The sequence below is a fragment of the Oncorhynchus tshawytscha genome, linkage group LG16, assembly GCF_018296145.1.
Source record: "Oncorhynchus tshawytscha isolate Ot180627B linkage group LG16, Otsh_v2.0, whole genome shotgun sequence".
Lineage (NCBI taxonomy): Eukaryota > Metazoa > Chordata > Actinopteri > Salmoniformes > Salmonidae > Oncorhynchus > Oncorhynchus tshawytscha.
Window position 1 is genome coordinate 15,670,476 of NC_056444.1, and position 18,899 is coordinate 15,689,374.

The 18,899-nt window shown below is 43.4% G+C and overlaps 1 protein-coding gene across 3 annotated transcripts; it reads left to right on the plus strand.

Annotated features, from left to right (window-relative positions):
- Positions 1–2,699: 2,699 nt before the first annotated feature.
- Positions 2,700–17,995, plus strand: mybl1 (v-myb avian myeloblastosis viral oncogene homolog-like 1). 3 transcript variants are annotated; one of them, XM_042298832.1, is made up of 16 exons: positions 2,700–3,186; positions 7,484–7,583; positions 7,980–8,051; positions 8,681–8,773; positions 9,633–9,853; positions 10,079–10,277; positions 10,388–10,462; positions 10,853–10,963; positions 11,952–12,242; positions 12,362–12,709; positions 12,862–13,001; positions 13,132–13,246; positions 13,379–13,492; positions 14,909–15,013; positions 15,144–15,335; positions 15,575–17,995. In XM_042298832.1, exons 1-16 carry the CDS (start codon positions 3,164–3,166, stop codon positions 15,704–15,706), a joined length of 2,331 nt encoding a protein of 776 aa, XP_042154766.1. In that variant the 5' UTR covers positions 2,700–3,163; the 3' UTR covers positions 15,707–17,995. The 3 variants fall into 3 exon arrangements, with proteins under 3 accessions (XP_042154766.1, XP_042154765.1, XP_042154767.1); XM_042298831.1 differs by having other exon boundaries at positions 2,709–3,186; positions 12,344–12,709; XM_042298833.1 differs by lacking the exon at positions 10,853–10,963 and having other exon boundaries at positions 2,715–3,186; positions 12,344–12,709.
- The last annotated feature ends 904 nt before the right edge of the window (positions 17,996–18,899 follow it).

The following is an 18,899-nucleotide window of genomic DNA, read 5'->3' on the forward strand; positions in this document are numbered from 1 at the left end:
TTGGTCATTTCTTGTAACTTTTGTTCTATTCTACTCAATTGTATTGTATTATAAATATATTATGGTCTAGTCTGTTGTGTTATTTATATTCTGTAATTATATTCTTTGATAGTTAGAGCACATGGATGTCCAAGTCCTATCTAGCAGGTGTCCCTTCCATTCTTGAAATTGTCTCTACATGCTTGGCGGTGCTTATATCATAACTGTGAAGGTTGACCTCTCTCTGACAGGAGGCTTGGTGACAGGAAGAGAGCAGTCCTGCAAGCTGCAGCGGTACCTTGAGGTCAGCATTAAAGTGCTCCAGGAAAGTGGACGTCTGCCAAGGAACTATACTTGGCCCTGCCTCCCTCTTCAGGAAATATTGACTCATCTGTCAGATATGTCCTCAACCGGTACCAGTAGATAAAACTAACCTTCTTATCATCGCTTTATGAATGAATGTTCATGATGAAACATACCACACTTCTTTCCATGTAACTACAGTCATACTAACTGGCTCTTCCCATGGCTATAATAGTGGCCTTTCTATTTAAGCTTATGGGTGGATATCTATTGAGATAAAGCTCACCCAAAGTAGGCATGTGTATTGTAATGAATTAGCTAGTTAAACACAGGGCTTAAGAAATTGGTATTTCCACTTTAAAACTGGATCCAACATACAGTGACTTCGGGAAGTATTCAGACCACTTCACTTTTTCCACATTGTTATTTTACAGCCTTATTCTAAAATGGGTTGAAACAATTCTCCACTCATCAATCTACACACAATAATGGCAAAGCAAAAACAGGTTTAGACATTTTTGCAAATGTATTAAAAATTAAACACTGAAATATGACATTTACATAAGTATTCAGACCCTTTACTCAGAACTTTGTTGAAGCACCTTTGGCAGCTATTACAGCATCGAGTCTTCTTGGGTATGATGCTACAAGCTTGGCACACCTGTATTTGGAAAGTTTCTCCCATTTTTCTCTGCATTTTTCTCTGCAGATCCTCTCAAGCTCTGTCAGGTTCGATGGGGAGCATCACTGCACAGCTATTTTCATGTCTCTCCTGAGATGTTCGATTCGGGTTCAAGTCCAGGCTCTGGCTGGGCCACTTATGGACATTCAGAGACTTGTACCGAAGCCACGCCTGCGTTGTCTTGGCTGTGTGCTTAGGGTCGTTATCCTGTTGGAAGGTGAACCTTTGCCCAGTCTAAGGTCCTGAGAGCTCTGGAGCAGGTTTTCGTCAAGGATCTCGGTACTTTGCTCCATTCATCTTTCGAGCCTAACTAGTCTCCCAGTCCCTGCCGCTGAAAAACATCCCCACTGCATGATACTACCACCACTCTCCACCGTAGGGATGGTATTGGCCTGGTGATGAGCGGTGCCTGGTTTCCTCCAGACATGACGCTTGACATTCAGGCCAAAGAGTTCAATCTAGGTTTCATCAAACCAGAGAACCTTGTTTCTCCTGGTCTGAGAGTCCTTTAGGTGCCTTTTGGCAAACTCCAAGCGGGCTGTCATGTGCCTTTTACTGAGGAGTGGCTTCCGTCTGGCCACTCTACCATAAAGGCCTGATTGGTGGAGTGCTGCATAGATGGTTGTCATTCTGGAAGGTTCTCCCATCTCCACAAAGGAACTCTGGAGCTCTGTCAGAGTGAAAATTGGGTTCTTAGTCACCTCCCTGACCAAGGCCTTTCTCCCCCGATTGCTCAGTTTGGCTGGGTGACCAGCTCTAGGAAGAGTCTTGGTGGTTCCCAAGTTCTTCCATTTAAGAATGATGGAGGCCACTGTGTCCTTGGGGACCTTCAATGCTTCAGAAATGTTTTGGTACCCTTCCCCAGAGCTGTGCCTCGACACAATCCTGTCTCCGATCTCAACGGACAATTCCTTTCAACTCATGGCTTGGTTTTTGCTTTGACAGACACTGTCAACTGTGGGAGCTTCTATAGACAGGTGTGTGCCTTTCCAAATCATGTCCAATCAATTGAATAGTTGGACTCCAAACAAGTTGTAGAAACATCTCAAGACTGATCAATGGAAACAGGATGCACCTGAGCTCAATTTCGAGTATCATAGCAAAAGGTCTGAATACTTTATGTAAATAAGTTATTTCTGTTTTTTATTTTTTTTTATAAATGTGCAAAAGTTTCAAAACCTGTTTTCACTTTGTGAGATTGACGAAGGAAAAAACATTTTAGTATAAGACTAACGTAACAAAATGTGCAAAGGGTGAAGGGGCCCGAATACTTTCCGAATGCATTGTTCATGTAGGTTTACCGTACTCAAATTATGTAACGTCAAAGTAGTTGTACACAAGGGGGCAGCATAACGTCGTTTGAAATAGAGTTGTCATTCCACGGATGATGTCATACATACAGGAAGTACTCTGTGTGCCAGGATCTGTTAATAGTACTACAGAAGGCATACTGTTTTGTTGTTATTGTTAAATTGTTTTGTTATAAAAACGTCCATAATCGGCTCGTTTTGACAACAACATTGTGTGAGGATTGTAAGAATCAACGGACAAAAAATATAAAATAATATATTTTGTCACCATCCTCCGGATGATTGCAATGACACAATGACTCCTATGTGATGACAATATTGTCGTGTTAATATTATCAGGTTCATTTGCGCTCAACGCAACATGCGCTTTTTGGAGCGCTCCCCCGATTCTGACCAATCAGGTGCGAGGCCGCCTGCGCAGATTGAAAGACTCTTCTAGAAGGAGGCTGGACGCGAGATTCGGCGGGATGGACAAAAATCAGACTGCGAAAACAACAAAATAGAAGTGCAGTAAACAGTGAGAGGGAGAATAGTGTTGAGGCTACAAGGCGGGTTACAGCTCGATAAATATGTTAACATCCTGTTCGATCGGATTATGACATTACATGCATCGTGGTGACATGCAAAAGATAAGCAGACTCGTTTTTTTTTTTTTAAATATACGATTGCACACATTTCCTACAGCGAGAACGAGTTTGACATGGAAAAGTGAAGCGCTAGCCAGCAGACGTAGCACTTTATTTTCACTGTCATAAAATAACCTGGAAGATTATAGACATCGGGTGGTATGGAAAACTGTCCATAAAGATCACCTAATTCGCTTTTTATATGGATTTTAGCCCAACTACAAATAGAGGATATTTTGAAAAAGCGTTGATCAGCTGTCAATATGGCCGAAATAAAGTCGCTCAGGTGGGTGATACATTGTTGCTAAAGTTACCATTCACTAGGCTACTTACTAGCTACATTTTATTGTTTCAGATATGATACAAAAATGATCGTTGCAACAGAATAGTTATATTAAGGAAACTCACTCTGAACCCCTGCTCTTTGCATGGCATTATCTTATTAAGCAAGATGTCACGTTGATTTTGACACATCACGAACACCTGCTCTCAGTCGCATTGTAGCATTTTAGGATAGTGAAATTCAGTAGGCTACAGTACAACCTAGTTATTCCTATAAAGGTTCATTCAAATAATTGTATAATTTAATTTATACACCCTGCCAAATAACGTATGTGAAAAATGCATGATTATAGAACAGTCAGTTTGCATGTGGCACAAAAAATGTCTCACCGATTATTTCCTGTCAAGGCCTGCGGCACGAGCTTGATAACCAATACAGTTGCTTATTTTGTAGTAAGCTAGGCTATTTCCTAAATTGCTAATGATACCATTGATAAAAAATCAAAATAAACATTTGATTTGAGTTGTCGGGTGGGTTATGTAACTACTTTGGTCGGTATTGTGGCCTATTTTGGGGCTCAATTCAACACCCATTCATTGACATCTAGCCCCGAACAGAAAACATGGCTTTGTATCATGAGAACGACTATTATTGAACAGGTAGAGCGCTTGCTATTTTCATCCCAGGGTACATTTTTGTTGTTTATAAGATTGGGTCATGGCCCAGCCATCTTATTTTAGAATGAACATTATTGTTTTAGGACAAAAGGAGTTATTATAGGTGTATGTATTTAGAAAAAGCACGTTTTTGTTGCTGTAGTCTAAATCCAACATAGTGTGATTGTTTTGTACACCATTCTACCCTGTTGTGTGGGTACATGATGGGGAAATCCCCAGTGACAAAAAAGTCCCAGAGAGTCCCAAAAAATGGTACACAGAGAAGGCTACTACTGTAGGCTAGGCATCTATTGTTTTCACAAATCAGAATGTTCAGTTAATTACATATATTAATGCTAATGCTTTGGTTATTAAATAGACAGAGCACTAATGTATTCATTTATGGAGATATTTTCCCTCTTGAGGTAAGGCCAGAGTGATGCAGCTGTGTGTTATTAGTATTCATGAGTTTGAGCCTGTGAATGGCTGAATGAACTATTGGTTTATCGGCTGATTGGAACCTGCTCACTGCCCTTAAACACACAAACATGACAATTATGTCATTTCTGTTTGAATGAACAGCTCAGTGGCGCGTGTGTGTATCCCTCCACCCCCTACCCGCCTAGACCCTACCCCCTTCGGTGTGCCCCATCTGGGGGTGAAAGGGGAGGGCCAGGGTGGGGGAGGATGGTCCTCCGCCTCTCCCTCTGCTTTACATTTCATGTGGAAGTTTAAATTGAAGTAACGGGTGGAAACACATTGACAAAGACAGTATTGCAGTTTTATATTTTATTCACATGCTAAATGAGGGATTGAAAAAGCATATGAAGAGGATGACACGTTTAGGTTCAGTTTGATTTAGAACATATATTTTTGTGCCTTCGCTAACAGGTTCATTCGTTACATAGGTATTAGAGATTAAGATAACCTGACCACTACAAATGAAGAACTAGTGTGTGAGGGAAAGTGGGCCTCAAACAGTGTAGGCTCGCTCAGGCACCTTAGCCAAGTTCTTATATAAGAAATAATTTCAATCCCCCGGGTTGGTTTTGAAACTCCTGTTTAGTTCAGCCTGGACCGTTAGGGCTGACCTATTAGTTTAGCCACTCCCTGACCTGCCTACTCGCAGCGTGCACACACTCACACACACACTTTTATGCCACACATACACACACCTATATGCCACACACACACCTACCTTTATGCTACACGCACACACACCTATATAGGACAAAGAGCCTGTTGATGTAGAATTACCCAGCCACTTCTACCTCTCTCTTTCCTGTAGTGAGGGAATTATGATGACATTTTATTGGCATGTCCCAGTCAGCACTGAACAAGCCCTTTCATCACAGGCCAGTACTGGAAACCTGTGGGAGGCCTTGTTCTACCCACCACAGTGTGTGTATGTGTGCGTGTTCCAATATTTGTGTGTTCATGTGCTCTGCTGGCTCGTGCAAGTGTTTCTCAGAGGCCAAAACAACAGCCATATTTAGCAACTTTGTACTTTGACATTTCTTTTAGAAGAAAAGGAGTGCTGTAAATCCACCCGAATGTTCATCCCAACCAGGACGATTGCATCATGCTGAATATTGTATAGAAATGATTGCTTATTTTGCACATTAGAGAGCCATTTTTATTTTACCAGGTAAGTTGACTGAGAACACATTCTCATTTACAGCAACAACCTGGGGAATAGTTATCGGGGAGAGGAATGAGCCAAATGTAAACTAGTGATGATTAGGTGGCCATGATGGTATGAAGGCCAGATTGGGAATTTATCCAGGACACCAGGGTTAACACCCCTACTCTTACAATAAGTGCCATGGGATCTTTAGTGACCTCAGAGAGTCAGGACACCTGTTTAACGTCCCATCCAAAAGACAGCACCCTACACAGGACGATCACCTTTTCAAGCTTTTTTTTTTCAAGACCAGAGGAAAGGGTGCCTCCTACTGGCCCTCCAATACCACTTCCAGCAGCATCTGATCTCCCATCCAGGGACTGGCCAGGACCAACACTGCTTAGCTTTAGAAGCAAGCTAGCCATGAGATACAGAGTGGGATGCCGCTGGCAAACGCTACACAGGCATGTTAATGTTACAAAGGCTACTGAATGCAGTCCTTGTCCTTCAGGCTCCAGATTGTATGGGGCTGTGGCTGACCTTGATCAATTACCAGGGTAGCTTAACATTACTGTACAATTAGAGTACATTTAGGCCCATATGTTTCTGTGGTATTGCCCAACATCAGACTCTTACTTGACAGTATCTGGATTACAACAAGGGCAACAGCTCAGTATATCTGTTGGCAGCTGTGGTGTAGCTCTCATCAGTTAGAACAGTGTCAGTGTGAACTTATAGGTTAGGGTTGTTCTGTGGTTACTCTGGGCAACCGGTGTCCTCAGCTTCCTTCCTGTTTGTTTATTAGATGTTCTACTCCTGGCACAATGTGATGCCATGAAGGAAGTGTTGCCCAGCAACAAGACATTTCCATGGACAGATTTAAGTTTGCACAACTACTCTCTGGTGACACAGTTTAATATTAGAGAAGGACCAGCTGTGTCCAGTATTACAGCACAGTTTCTCATTAGAGAAGGACAAGCTGTGTCCAGCATTACAGCACAGTTTCACATTAGAGAAGGACAAGCTGTGTCCAGCATTACAGCACAGTTTCACATTAGAGAAGGACAAGCTGTGTCCAGCATTACAGCACAGTTTCACATTAGAGAAGGACAAGCTGTGTCCAGTATTACAGCACAGTTTCACATTAGAGAAGGACAAGCTGTGTCCAGCATTACAGCACAGTTTCACATTAGAGAAGGACAAGCTGTGTCCAGCATTACAGCACAGTTTCATATTAGAGAAGGACAAGCTGTGTCCAGTATTACAGCACAGTTTCACATTAGAGAAGGACAAGCTGTGTCCAGCATTACAGCACAGTTTCACATTAGAGAAGGACCAGCTGTATTACAGCCTTTTGGTGCCTGAGAAGCAGCAAGTCTCTAATAGATTGGAGATATGTTTTTTCTTCTAACATCAACATTTGAGGCAAAAAGTGGACAGTTGTGTGATGTTGGATTTTCTTCAAAAAGTGTAACAGTTGTTTCACTATAACCAATCAAACTAGCTTTTACCCTTTTTCAATCTAGGCATAGAGACCGCCACAGCCAGGCATCATTATGTCTGATCTAGCGGGGAATGGGAGGCTAGGCTACTCTAATTATGGTTAGGAATGTCCTGTTTAATATGAATCTCTGTGCCGTTTACAGCTGCATGCCACTCACTGAGACTACCGCCAATCTTGCCTCACTATGAATTACTCTGTGCCTGCTCAATCCATTGACATCTGATTCAGTTTTAAATTGTGTGGTTATTTGTAGTGGGGTATCGGTGGGTTGGTGCTGAATGTGACTCAGTTGTGGCATGAATAATGTACTATTCCTGTTTTTGTATTTTTCTGTTTTAATTATGTCAGTTATGTTGATTTAATGATAGTGAAATGTGAAGAGTAATGATTTGATTATAATGAAGTAATATGAGTAAGCTTAGTTTCATGCAGTCGTTTTTCTGAACAGTTATCTGCCCTCTCTCCCCTCCATGTTTCTCTTTCCTCTACCTCCCTCTCTCTCTCTCTCCTTTTCAGTGAGTCTGACGATGAAGAGCTACACTCCACAGATCCTGAGGGTAAGGACAAGAGCAAAGACAAGAAGATACTGTGCAAAGTCAAATGGTCTTGTGACGAGGTGGGTCAAAGTAGATAGAATATGATTTATTTTGTAAATGTGTGCTGTATTGTTCAACACTGTTGGTTTATCATTTAATTTATCATGATATGAAGGAAGCCCCATAGGGCGTTTTACTTTTCTGAAGTACTGGAGATACAGGGAGTGTCTCAGGAAGGTTGGCTCCTCACCTCTCTCTCTCTGTCTCTCTCTGTCTCTCTCTGTCTCTCTCTGTCTCTCTCTGTCTCTCTCTGTCTCTCTCTGTCTCTCTCTGTGCCTCTCTCTCTGCCTCTCTCTCTGCCTCTCTCTCTGCCTCTCTCTCTGCCTCTCTCTCTGCCTCTCTCTCTGCCTCTCTCTCTGCCTCTCTCTCTGCCTCTCTCTCTGCCTCTCTCTCTGCCTCTCTCTCTGCCTCTGCAGGATGAGAGGCTGAAGAAGTTAGTGGAGCAGCATGGAACAGACTCCTGGAAATTAGTAGCTAATCATTTCCCAGTAAGTGGTACAACTGTGACACACTGTTAGAAAATGGTGTTCTGAGGGAAAATGGCGGGGATGCAACTCAATATTAGGAAGGCGTTCTTAATGTTTTGTACACTCAGTACGTTATCTGGATAAGAAAGGTGATAAGACGGGTCACAGGTGTTGTGTAAGGAATGGGTTATTAGCCCGTGTGTGTGAATAACTGTAATAACACATGGTGTTGTGTAAGGAATGGGTTATTAGCCCGTGTGTGTGTGAATAACTGTAATAACACATGGTGTTGTGTAAGGAATGGGTTATTAGCCAGTGTGTGTGAATAACTGTAATAACACATGGTGTTGTGTAAGGAATGGGTTATTAGCCCGTGTGTGTGTGAATAACTGTAATAACACATGGTGTTGTGTAAGGAATGGGTTATTAGCCCGTGTGTGTATGAATAACTGTAATAACACATGGTGTTGTGTAAGGAATGGGTTATTAGCCAGTGTGTGTGAATAACTGTAATAACACATGGTGTTGTGTAAGGAATGGGTTATTAGCCAGTGTGTGTGAATAACTGTAATAACACATGGTGTTCGTGGGATGGGGGGGTTGTGTGTTACTGAGGTGTCATGCTCTGCTTTGTGTCTGTCTTGTCACAGGGGAGGACAGATGGCCAGTGTCAGCACCGCTGGCAGAAAGTGCTCAACCCAGAGCTGGTGAAAGGACCCTGGACAAAAGAGGAGGATCAGAAGGTAAGTGAAGATGGGCGTTACCCCAACCTGGCATGAGTGAGGGGGGAGTAGAGGGAAAGAAATGGGAAGGGAGGAGGGGAAGAGGTAGAAAAGGAAGGTAGAGGGCTTTATTGGAGCAGGTCATTGATAATACAAACAAGCTGCAGTATAAACATAACAGACCTTTCTCTTGTAATCTGAAACATTGAAAGTAACATACAGTACACCCGTTCCTCTCCTGCGCTGTGTCCCAGTCGGCAGCCCCTGCAGTAGTTTTCATTGACTGCAAACATCCCACTACCTCATGCTTTTAAACAACTTAAACAGCCTCTCCCTGGTCGTGAGACCCTCCTCAGCCAGGCTGTAGGCTCATATCTCTCATAGTTGGAAGGTGAACAATGCATTCCTTAAATAAAACTACATGATGCCTTGCCTGCTGGAATGTCAAGATTGGGGTCTTGCTCCTCCAACATCTAGGCTTCACATCACAACACATGCCAGTGATAGGATTGTTCTGGCTCTCCCTTAGTGACATGCTACAAGTAAGATATACAGGAAGATAATAGCGCTGGCTAGTGTGGGACTGCTGAGAGATCTCATCACATGTTTAGCTCCATGATAGAAGCGCTATGGCACCGAGCTCTACTTCTTCATTCTGGACATTCTCTACGACGTTGACGTTGCCAATGATGATGTGGCAGCTCTGTTTGTGAAGTAAGGGGCTGTAGTGAAGTTTCATAAATGGCCTATATCCCTCCAGTCATAGATTAAATATTAAACAGTATAGATATTTTTAGAGGTCCAGAAGAATGCCTGTCTGGATTGCATTGTTAGAAGTCACTTACAATTCCCTGTCTTCTTTGTTTGTTTGTGTGTGTAGGTCATCGACCTGGTGCACAAATATGGCCCCAAGCGCTGGTCGGTGATCGCTAAGCACCTGCAGGGACGCATCGGAAAGCAATGTCGTGAGCGCTGGCACAACCACCTGAACCCTGAAGTAAAGAAGTCCTCCTGGACCCAGGAGGAGGACTGCATCATCTACCAGGCCCACAAACGCCTGGGCAACCGCTGGGCTGAGATCTCCAAGCTGCTGCCTGGAAGGTAACATAATGATATACTGTACAGTTCTATGCCTGAGGATGTGGGCGGTTGAAACTCAATAGAGGAAAATGGATTCCCTTCTTCTCCTTGTCTGATCTCCTTCAGTATGGTGATGGCTCCAACTGGTGGTGCCATATTGCTTACAGCTACATTATTGGTAAATGGGTTGGACCTAGGGCACAAGGTTTGTTCAGACCAGTCTAAAATGTCATGTCACGCTTATAGGACGGACAATTCCATTAAGAACCACTGGAACTCCACCATGAGGAGGAAGGTAGAGCACGAGGGGTATCTTCAGGAGGGCTGCAGGGGATTTGGCTTTGACCATGGGGGGGTGAAGAGAAGTCACCACAGACCCTGTGTCCCCCAACCAGACACCCCCCACCACGGGCACAGCCCTCTGGGCATGGAAGGACCAACACAGGTGAGACACGGGTCTCTCAGTTCAGATCCTCTGCATAAGTTTGTCTTGATCATTCGGTTTGTTTGAGTTTTGAAGGCTTGTTGTTGATGGGTCTGTCCTGTGCTTTGTAGCTCGGGGGTTACCCTTATAGCCCTCACTGTGGCCAACTGATGGACAGCCTCCAAGACTCCTCCAGCTACTTATCGGTGAGTGACCTGTCCCTTACAACTGAGTCAGGTGTGTTGTTTCCTCAAAATGTGCAACATTTGGACTGAAGAAAGGGCATTTGATCCTAAATCAGTAGACAAGTTGTTCAATCCTGTCCACTTTCCCCATCATATACTTTCCCACTCTACTACCTTCAGTCTGCACTTTTTATTAATCAGTCTCTCAATCAAACAACTGAACGATCTGCCTGAATCCTTGCTTCTTCTGTGTCTTTTAACAAATGTGTGGATTGGTGTTAATCTGAATAAGTCTTTGAGTCTGTCTTGAGTAATTTGCGAGTACATTTGTTGTCTCCTTCCTTCCGTGCGTTCCTTTTCCTCACTCCCTCCGTCCTGTCCTCCTCTCCTTCCCGTGTGTGTTTATTCCAGCCGTCCTGCCATGACGACCCAAACAAAGAGCAGAGAATTAAGGAGCTTGAGCTTCTGCTTATGTCAGCAGAGACCGAGGTCCGGAGACAGGCCCAGTGCCGAGGCCCATGTGTAAGGACACACACTCTGTGTGTGAGCTCCTAGTTGTACTGTAGTGTTGTCGTAGTAGCCTACCCATCTCACCCCTCTCCCCACACTCCCGTTAGTTGTGCTTCCTAGTTCTACCCCTTCCACCCCCATTTACAGTGCTTCCTGCCATCCTGCCATGCGGCCGCCAACATAAACCTCCTCTACCCTCCCTCCCTCCCTCCAATCTCTTATTCGCTCCTCACAGCAGTAGTGCACCGTGTGTCACTTCAGCCAGCAGTTTGGTTTGGAACCAAACGTCTTTTATTTTAATTTTATTTTTCAACTATTTTTTTTCACTCTTTTTCTTTTTTACCCCAAATTTGCTTCTCAACCGGAATCCCCTCTGAGACCAGCCTTGACTTTTCCTTTCTTCATTTTTCTATTCACTCCATCCATGTATCTGATTTTCACCTGCATTGAAGATCAAACAATTATGATGATGTCAGTGGTTCAGATGTTATCTGATAAATCTCTTAGTGCAGTGCAACCCATGCTTACCACTGACTATTGTCACCCCACTTGTACAGTGTGTGTCCTGCCCTGTACTCTCCCTTCTTTCTCTCACACCATGCCAACATCTCACACCATGCCAACATCTCACACCATGCCAACATCTCACACCATGCCAACATCTCACACCATGCCAACATCTCACACCATGCCAACATCTCACACCATGCCAACATCTCACACCATGCCAACATCTCACACCATGCCAACATCTGGCTTTCACTAGGGGCCTAAAGAGTTCACATGAAGTTTGAAGTTTAAAACTGAGGGGTTACATTTGGCAGTTGGGAGATACGGTTTGGGGTATACATTTGGGTTTAGATTGCTTTCCCCTTGTCAGCTCAACTTCCATTGAAACTTCTTTGAAATGTCATTGGCCCAACCCTGACCTGTACAGTAGCCCTGGTTGATCCTGCCACCACAATCACCTCCACCCTAACCCCAGTTTCTTCTCCCCTAGAATGTGGAGCGTTACTCCAGCTGGGCAGACAGCGTGTCAGACGACACCATGACCACCAGCAGCAGCAGTCTGGAGGATCAGGCTGAGGGAGGCTGGAGGGGGGCAAAGGAGGGCCGGTGCCCCCCGATGGAGCAAGCTGAGGAGGGCTGGAGGGGCCCAGAGGAGGGCCGAGGGCTCCAGGTCCAGCACCACGTCTCCCCCAGTAAGTTCCTGTCTGTGGAGGCTAATTCCGTGCTCTCCACCTTGCAGACCATCCCAGAGTTCGCAGAGTCCATGGAGCTCATCGACTCGGTGAGTGTGTGTAGATGTGCATTTGGTGTCTGTGTGTATGTGGCAGTGTGTGTTTACATATACCAGACCCAGAGTATGGATGTATTAAAAATCCATTGTAGATGTGTCTGGCTCTACAGGACCCTATGACGTGGAGCGAGGCGTCCAGCTTCGACATGTCTGAGGCGACTACCCCCCCGAAACAAACACAAGGGGGCTACGCACCCCAGGGGAGAACCACAGAGGGGATGAGGTACGCAGTTGACCACCCCAACGGCATCTCCACCAAGCACTGTGCCCCCATGGGTCAGGGGAAGCCCCCCCCCCACACCCCGAACAACATGCCCAGATCGAGTTTGCCTACCCTGGGGAGGAGGAAGAGGGGGGACCAGTCCCCTGATAGGAATTGCCCATCCTTCTTAGACTCACCAAGCACCAACTCACCCAAGAACACCCCCACGAAAGCACTGCCCTTCTCCCCCTCCCAGGTAAGACTGATGCTAGAAATTAGATCAAGCTAAAGCATGACGGCATAATGCATCTGGCTCTGGTTGTACAGTCTGTTAAAGACGCTTACTTTACACTCCCACTTTCTTCTCCATCTCCCTTCTCTAACTGTTGTGATCATGACTTTCTCCAGTTCTTCAACACATCAGGAGGAGAGCATCTGAGCCTGGACAATCCAGCTCTGACCTCCACTCCGGTCTGTGACCAGAAGTGTCTCCTCAACACACCCTTCCAGAGGGAGACCACGCCCAAACACCAGAAAGAGAATGTGGGGTAGGAGGCGGCTACAGGTTCCTCCATATCTTCAAAATTGCTTTTAATTGGCTATATTACATGTGTGTTGATGGATTGATCTCTTCATTTTAGCAGGTGTTGTAAGAATATCTCTCTTTGCCTCACTCAGTTTCAGGACCCCTAAGATCCGTAAGTCCATCATGGTTCCGACTCCCAGAACTCCTACTCCGTTTAAGAATGCCCTGGCCGCCCAGGAGAAGATGCATGGGCCACTAAAGATGGTGGTAAGTGTCAGTGTAAAGTTGCTCTGTCTGTGCCCTGTAGTCTAAGTATTTTATAATTGAATGTGTGTGCTTAAGAGTGTAAGTACTTTGTGACAGTGCTCGTATTAATGTAAGTGTGTGTGTATATTTCAGCCCCAGTCCCTGGCCTTCCTGGAGGAAGACCTCAGGGAGGTGCTGAAGCAGGAGATTGGATCAGACATCTTCACCAGGGAACTACAACCACATTTCATGACATGGAAACATGATGTAAGTGTTTTTTTTACAGAACTGTAGTTGTTAGTGCTGGCTGTCTATTGGTATCCAGTCTAGAGGTCAACTGATTTCAAGTTTTCATAACAATCGGTAATCAGCCTTTTTGGATGACGATTATGGCTGATTACATTGCAATCCACGAGGAAACTGCGTGGCAGGCTGACCACCTGTTACGTGAGTGCAGCATCAAAAGGACCTTGTGGCTGCAAGGAGCCAAGGTAAGTTGCTAGCTAGCATTAAACTTATCTTATAAAAAACAATCAATCTTAACATAATCACTAGTTAACTACACAGGGATGATGATATTACTAGGTCAACTAGCTTGTCCTGTGTTGCATATAATCAATGTGATGCCTGTTAATTTATCATCGAATCACAGCCTACTTCAACTTCGCCAAACGGGTGATGATTTAACAAAAGCCTATTGCCGAAAAAAGCACAATCTTTGCACAAATGTACCTAACCATAAACATCAATGCCTTTCTTAAAATCAATACACAGAAGTATATATTTTTTAACCTGCATATGCAGTTAAAAGAAATTCATGTTAGCAGGCAATATTAACTAGGGAAATGGTGTCACTTCTCTTGTGTTCAGTGCAAGCAGAGTCAGGGTATATGCAGCAGTTTGGGCCGCCTGGCTCGTTGCAAACTGTGAACTAATTTGCCAGAATTCTACATAATTATGACATCGAATTGAAGGTTGTGCAATGTAACAACAATATTTAGATTTAGGGTTTCCACCCGTTCGATAAAATATGGAACGGTTCTGTATTTCACTGAAAGAATAAACATTTTGTTTTCTAAATTATAGTTTACGTATTTGACCATATTAATGACCCAAGGCTCGTATTTCTGTGTGTTATTATATCATAATTAAGATAGGGATATTGAACCACCAGCTTTCATGTTCTGAGCGAGGAACTTAAACGTTAGCTTTTATACATGGCGCATATTGTGTTTTTGCATTAGTTAAAGCAAATTGAACATGTTTCATTATTTATTTGAGACTAAATAGATTTTATGTATTATATTAAGTTAAAATAAAAGTGTTAATTGGGCGGCAGGTAGCCTAGTGTTTAGAGCTTTGGACTAGTAACCGAAAGGTTGCAAGATCGAATCCCAGAGCTGACAAGGTAAAAATCTGTTGTTCTGCCCCTGAACAAGGCAGTTAACCCACTGTTCCTAGGCCGTCATTGAAAATAAGAATTTGTTCTTAACTGACTTGCCTAGTTAAATAAAGGTAAAAAATAAAATAAAATTCAGTATTGTTGTAATTGTCATTATAACAAATATATAAAAATTGGCTGATTTTTAAAAAATAAAAAAATGACGGTATCGTCATTGAAAAATCATAGTCGGTCGACCTCTAATCCAGTCTAACCACAACCTTGTCCCTGTTTCCTTCCAGGTGGATGGGCCAGCCAGGAAGGTGCGTAAGTCCCTGGTGCTGGACTCCTGGGGGAAAGACTGTCTTAACGTCCAGCTATTCCAGGAACAGCGCAATAATGCACAGGTGTGTTCTGGGAACTAATCAATCAGACTAGTCAGTCAACCAATGAACCAACCAACCAACTAATCAATCAATTAATCAATTAATCAGTCAACCAACAAATCAATATCTATCCCTCCTTGCCCCCCTCCAGGTCCCAGAGGAGAGTCTCCTGACCAGCTCCTTACTGATGACCCCCCTCCCTGAGAGAGACCGAGAGGAGCACCCCTGCACCCCCTCGTCTGGGAGGGAGGGGTCCTGTGCCCCCCTGCTCCAACTCCCCAGCCCCCGCAAGAGGAAGAACCCCCCTTCGGTCAGAATGTCCCACCACGATTCACTTAGACAGGTACACACAGACATGTCTCTTAGGTTTTAATCCTAATTAACCTCACATTATTGCTCCTCAGATGATTTATATAATGATGGAGAGGGAAAATATTGTCTGTCCAAATTACACAGTATGTTGGGTTCAGCTGGCCACTTTTTAGTAAAAATGTATTTATTGAGCATCAAGGTCTTGGCTGTCACAAGGGGATAGAAGGGTTGAGAGGTGGGAGAGATAAATCCTCTCTTCTTCTCATGCAGGTAAAAAGCGAGTGGGAAGCAGTGGTTTATGGGAAGACTGAGGACCAGCGGATCATGACAGAGCAGGCCCGGCAGTATCTGGGTAGTACCTACCCATCCTCCGCCTGCACCTCGAGGGCCCTCGTCCTCTGAGGCCTATGTCACCACACACTACACCCATGCGGCAGAGTTGCTATGTAAACCATGCTCCTTCTCCTAACGACTCTTAGCATACTTAGACAATCTGGTGTAGGCAACTCAAATCATTTTGAAAGTTGTGTATTGATAAGATCCCTAAGTGAACACTCAAGTGTACCACAGAATACTTTACAGAAAAGGCCAAGTCAAGCATTTTTTTCTCAGTCACACTACCCAATAACCTTGACGTCCTTGATTTGAGTTTTTGTAGCCATAAATTCCTTGGTTTGTCTTTTGAATACACACAAGCCTAGCCATGTAACAGGTTTGTACAGATAAGAAATACTAGATTTTCTGCACTATAATGTGTTAAAACGGAACAACCTGCACATACAGTAAGTAGTAAGCTGTAGAAATAGACTGATTATTACTAGCAGTGGCTGAGTCTCATATTGTTCATATATTGTTTAAATAAAAATGAAAAAAAAAAGTTTTATGATGTAATATTACACGTATATGTATATTTTCTAACTTGTTTGTAGAACTACCCTGTACTGCTACACCTGTTGTTTTGAAGTCTTAGGAGAGAGACAGAGCGCTGTCTGTATGGCACTACTGAGTTGGGGTTGGCTGCAGAGAAGCGATCAGTGTTGAGGAGGTGACTGGATAGCACTTGTGATGTGACTGTATTGTTTCAAAACGCAATCAAGTTTCCGTTCCAAGGCCATACTTTCCTTTTGCAGTCTCAAGTTGAGACATTTGTTGAATGTATTTCATAGCGTGAAACTGCGAAGAAACTCCAAATGGAAGGGTACTTTTTCCCCCCGTATTTTATTTATTATCTGTATTCTAAAACGTAGATATTAATATAAGTGTAAATTGTAACATTCTCCTTTGAGAAATCTTCCCAAAGCCTTTCCCTGCCCCTAAGATTTGATCTGTCAGTTCTACTTCTTACCTTCTATTGATCTAGGTTGTGATTGGGGAAGGGTACACTGATCCAAAATCAGAATCCAGTTGTCATGTTTGCTACTGACCAATAGTGCTCAGTGTGCTAAAACAACCATGTTTAGTTGAGGGGATCCTCCTGTTCGCATGAAGGCTGTATGTTCTATTTATTCAATGTTTACTCATTTATTTATTTAAATACAAAGATAAATGATCAAATAATTATATTTTCTTATCAGAAAAGGATTGGGCTACCTTTCACCTAATCTCTCCAAATTAGACATAACAAGCAAACATGCACTGCCACTAATTCCTTTTTATTCAGCAATTATTTTAACTATCAGATTGAGTTAATTACCATTCGTATAGTGACATCACTGAGTTGTTATTGATAGAACAGTTTCCCCTGGAATCAGTTTTTTTTTTTTGTAGCAGGACCCAGTCTCTAATCATAGACAAATTGCACTTTGCTCATTGTTTTTAGTGTTTCGTTCATTTGTTTGAGAGCATGACATAGCTCGTTTTATGTGTGTGTGTGTTTTGTTAATTTTTTTCAAATCCAATGCCGTTAGATGAATGTCTCACTACGTGTGACGATTGAACATTGACCTAAATAGGTATAGATGGAGCTGCTTGATGGGTGTTTTTACATGGCATGTAAAGATTGAGCTTTTTGTAAAGATGGAAAGACAAAATATTATTTTTTGTTGTATGTCTTCATGTGACAATGCAGTTTTCTATAGCTCTGATTGGTTACCTCTGTAATATAAAGGGTGCAGCAGAGTATCTATGGTCCCTGTGGTGATGGTTGGTGTCATTCGTTCCAACGGTCTTCCAACTGTTTAGAATCTGGATTATAATTTGGATTAGAATCTGGATTAGAATTTGGATTAGAATCTGGATTATCTAGCATTAAGTGTGTTTGAAAATAAAAAGGGAATCTCCTCAGGAGAGTTCACAAGGAAAGATCATGTATGTCCACCCTCTCTGAGCTCCACAGAGCTTCCGTCTCTGATCTTTCTTATTTTCCTTCATCGGCTACACTAAATATGTATGTTCTGTTGGTTGGTTTGACTTCAGTATGTTTGGTTTGTAACATGTTTATGTTAATACTTGGACATCTAACCCTATGTTATGAGGGAATGAAGTACATTTATAGTAGTTGTTGTCATAATCATGCATGAACAACAAGCAATACGCTGGACCTTTCCAGTACCATGTTTGTACAGTCATCACAGACGTAACACTTGTCTTATTTTCTGCTATAATCATAACCAGGCAACACAGAATTCCTGCCAACTGCAAATGGAACCATGTACTTAATATGGAATAGTAATAAAATGTTATTGCATTGCATTTGTGGTTCTTTGTTATTGTGTCATGTAATAGCGCTATGATGTCGCACCTTTAACACTTCAGTGTTAATCACATGTCAAACCTCCTGGTTATCCAAATACCTTCTGTATATCCCTTTACCGTCCAGTGGAAGGACTTCTCTGTTCCCTGTCCAACCCTGTCAGGTCCTGATGGCAGTGGATTAACAGTGGCTGGGGTTGACTGCAGGCCCGACCCCCGTTCCCTGCCCTGTTTATATGTACCCCTGTCTGTGGTGTACTTGGGGGTGCCGTCAGCTTGGCCTGGAGTCTGCGGACACAAGCCCCCCTCCACCAGGACAAGATGCCTCTCCACAGGGTCAGCTGCTGGCCCTAAATACGCCAAGTCATCCGTGACTTAATGCCCCCGGGCCCCATTGTCCCCAGGGCCTGTTGCTTTTACATCCCCATCCACTCAATTGCCTCAAGAGGAGGGGTACAAGGCCCAGCGACTTGCCTTTTGTTAGGGAAGCATGAGCAACACACAAACAAATATCCACTTACATCCATCTATTTTCCCTTGCCTATGGCTCTTTTCTGGGCAGGATTTATTACCATTTTCATTATTTTATTTCACTTAGTCCTGTATGTTGGAGCTCAGAGCCTAAGATTTTCACTGTACCCTGCAATCTTACCTGCAACCCTGTACATGTGACCACTAAACACTGAATCTGATTTGAGCTATTGTTGCTTTCAGACGGTCTGTGCTCGGCCTTGAGACACATCAAAGGCTAAGTGCCTTTTAATTGGTTGTTGGCAGCAGCCTGTAAAGTGTTATGTTTACTGAGGGTATTGTTTTGGTTCTGCACAGTGCACCTCTTATTGACTTAGCTTGGCCACACATGCACTTGTTGCATATCAGTACAGATATGTGTAAACTATACAGT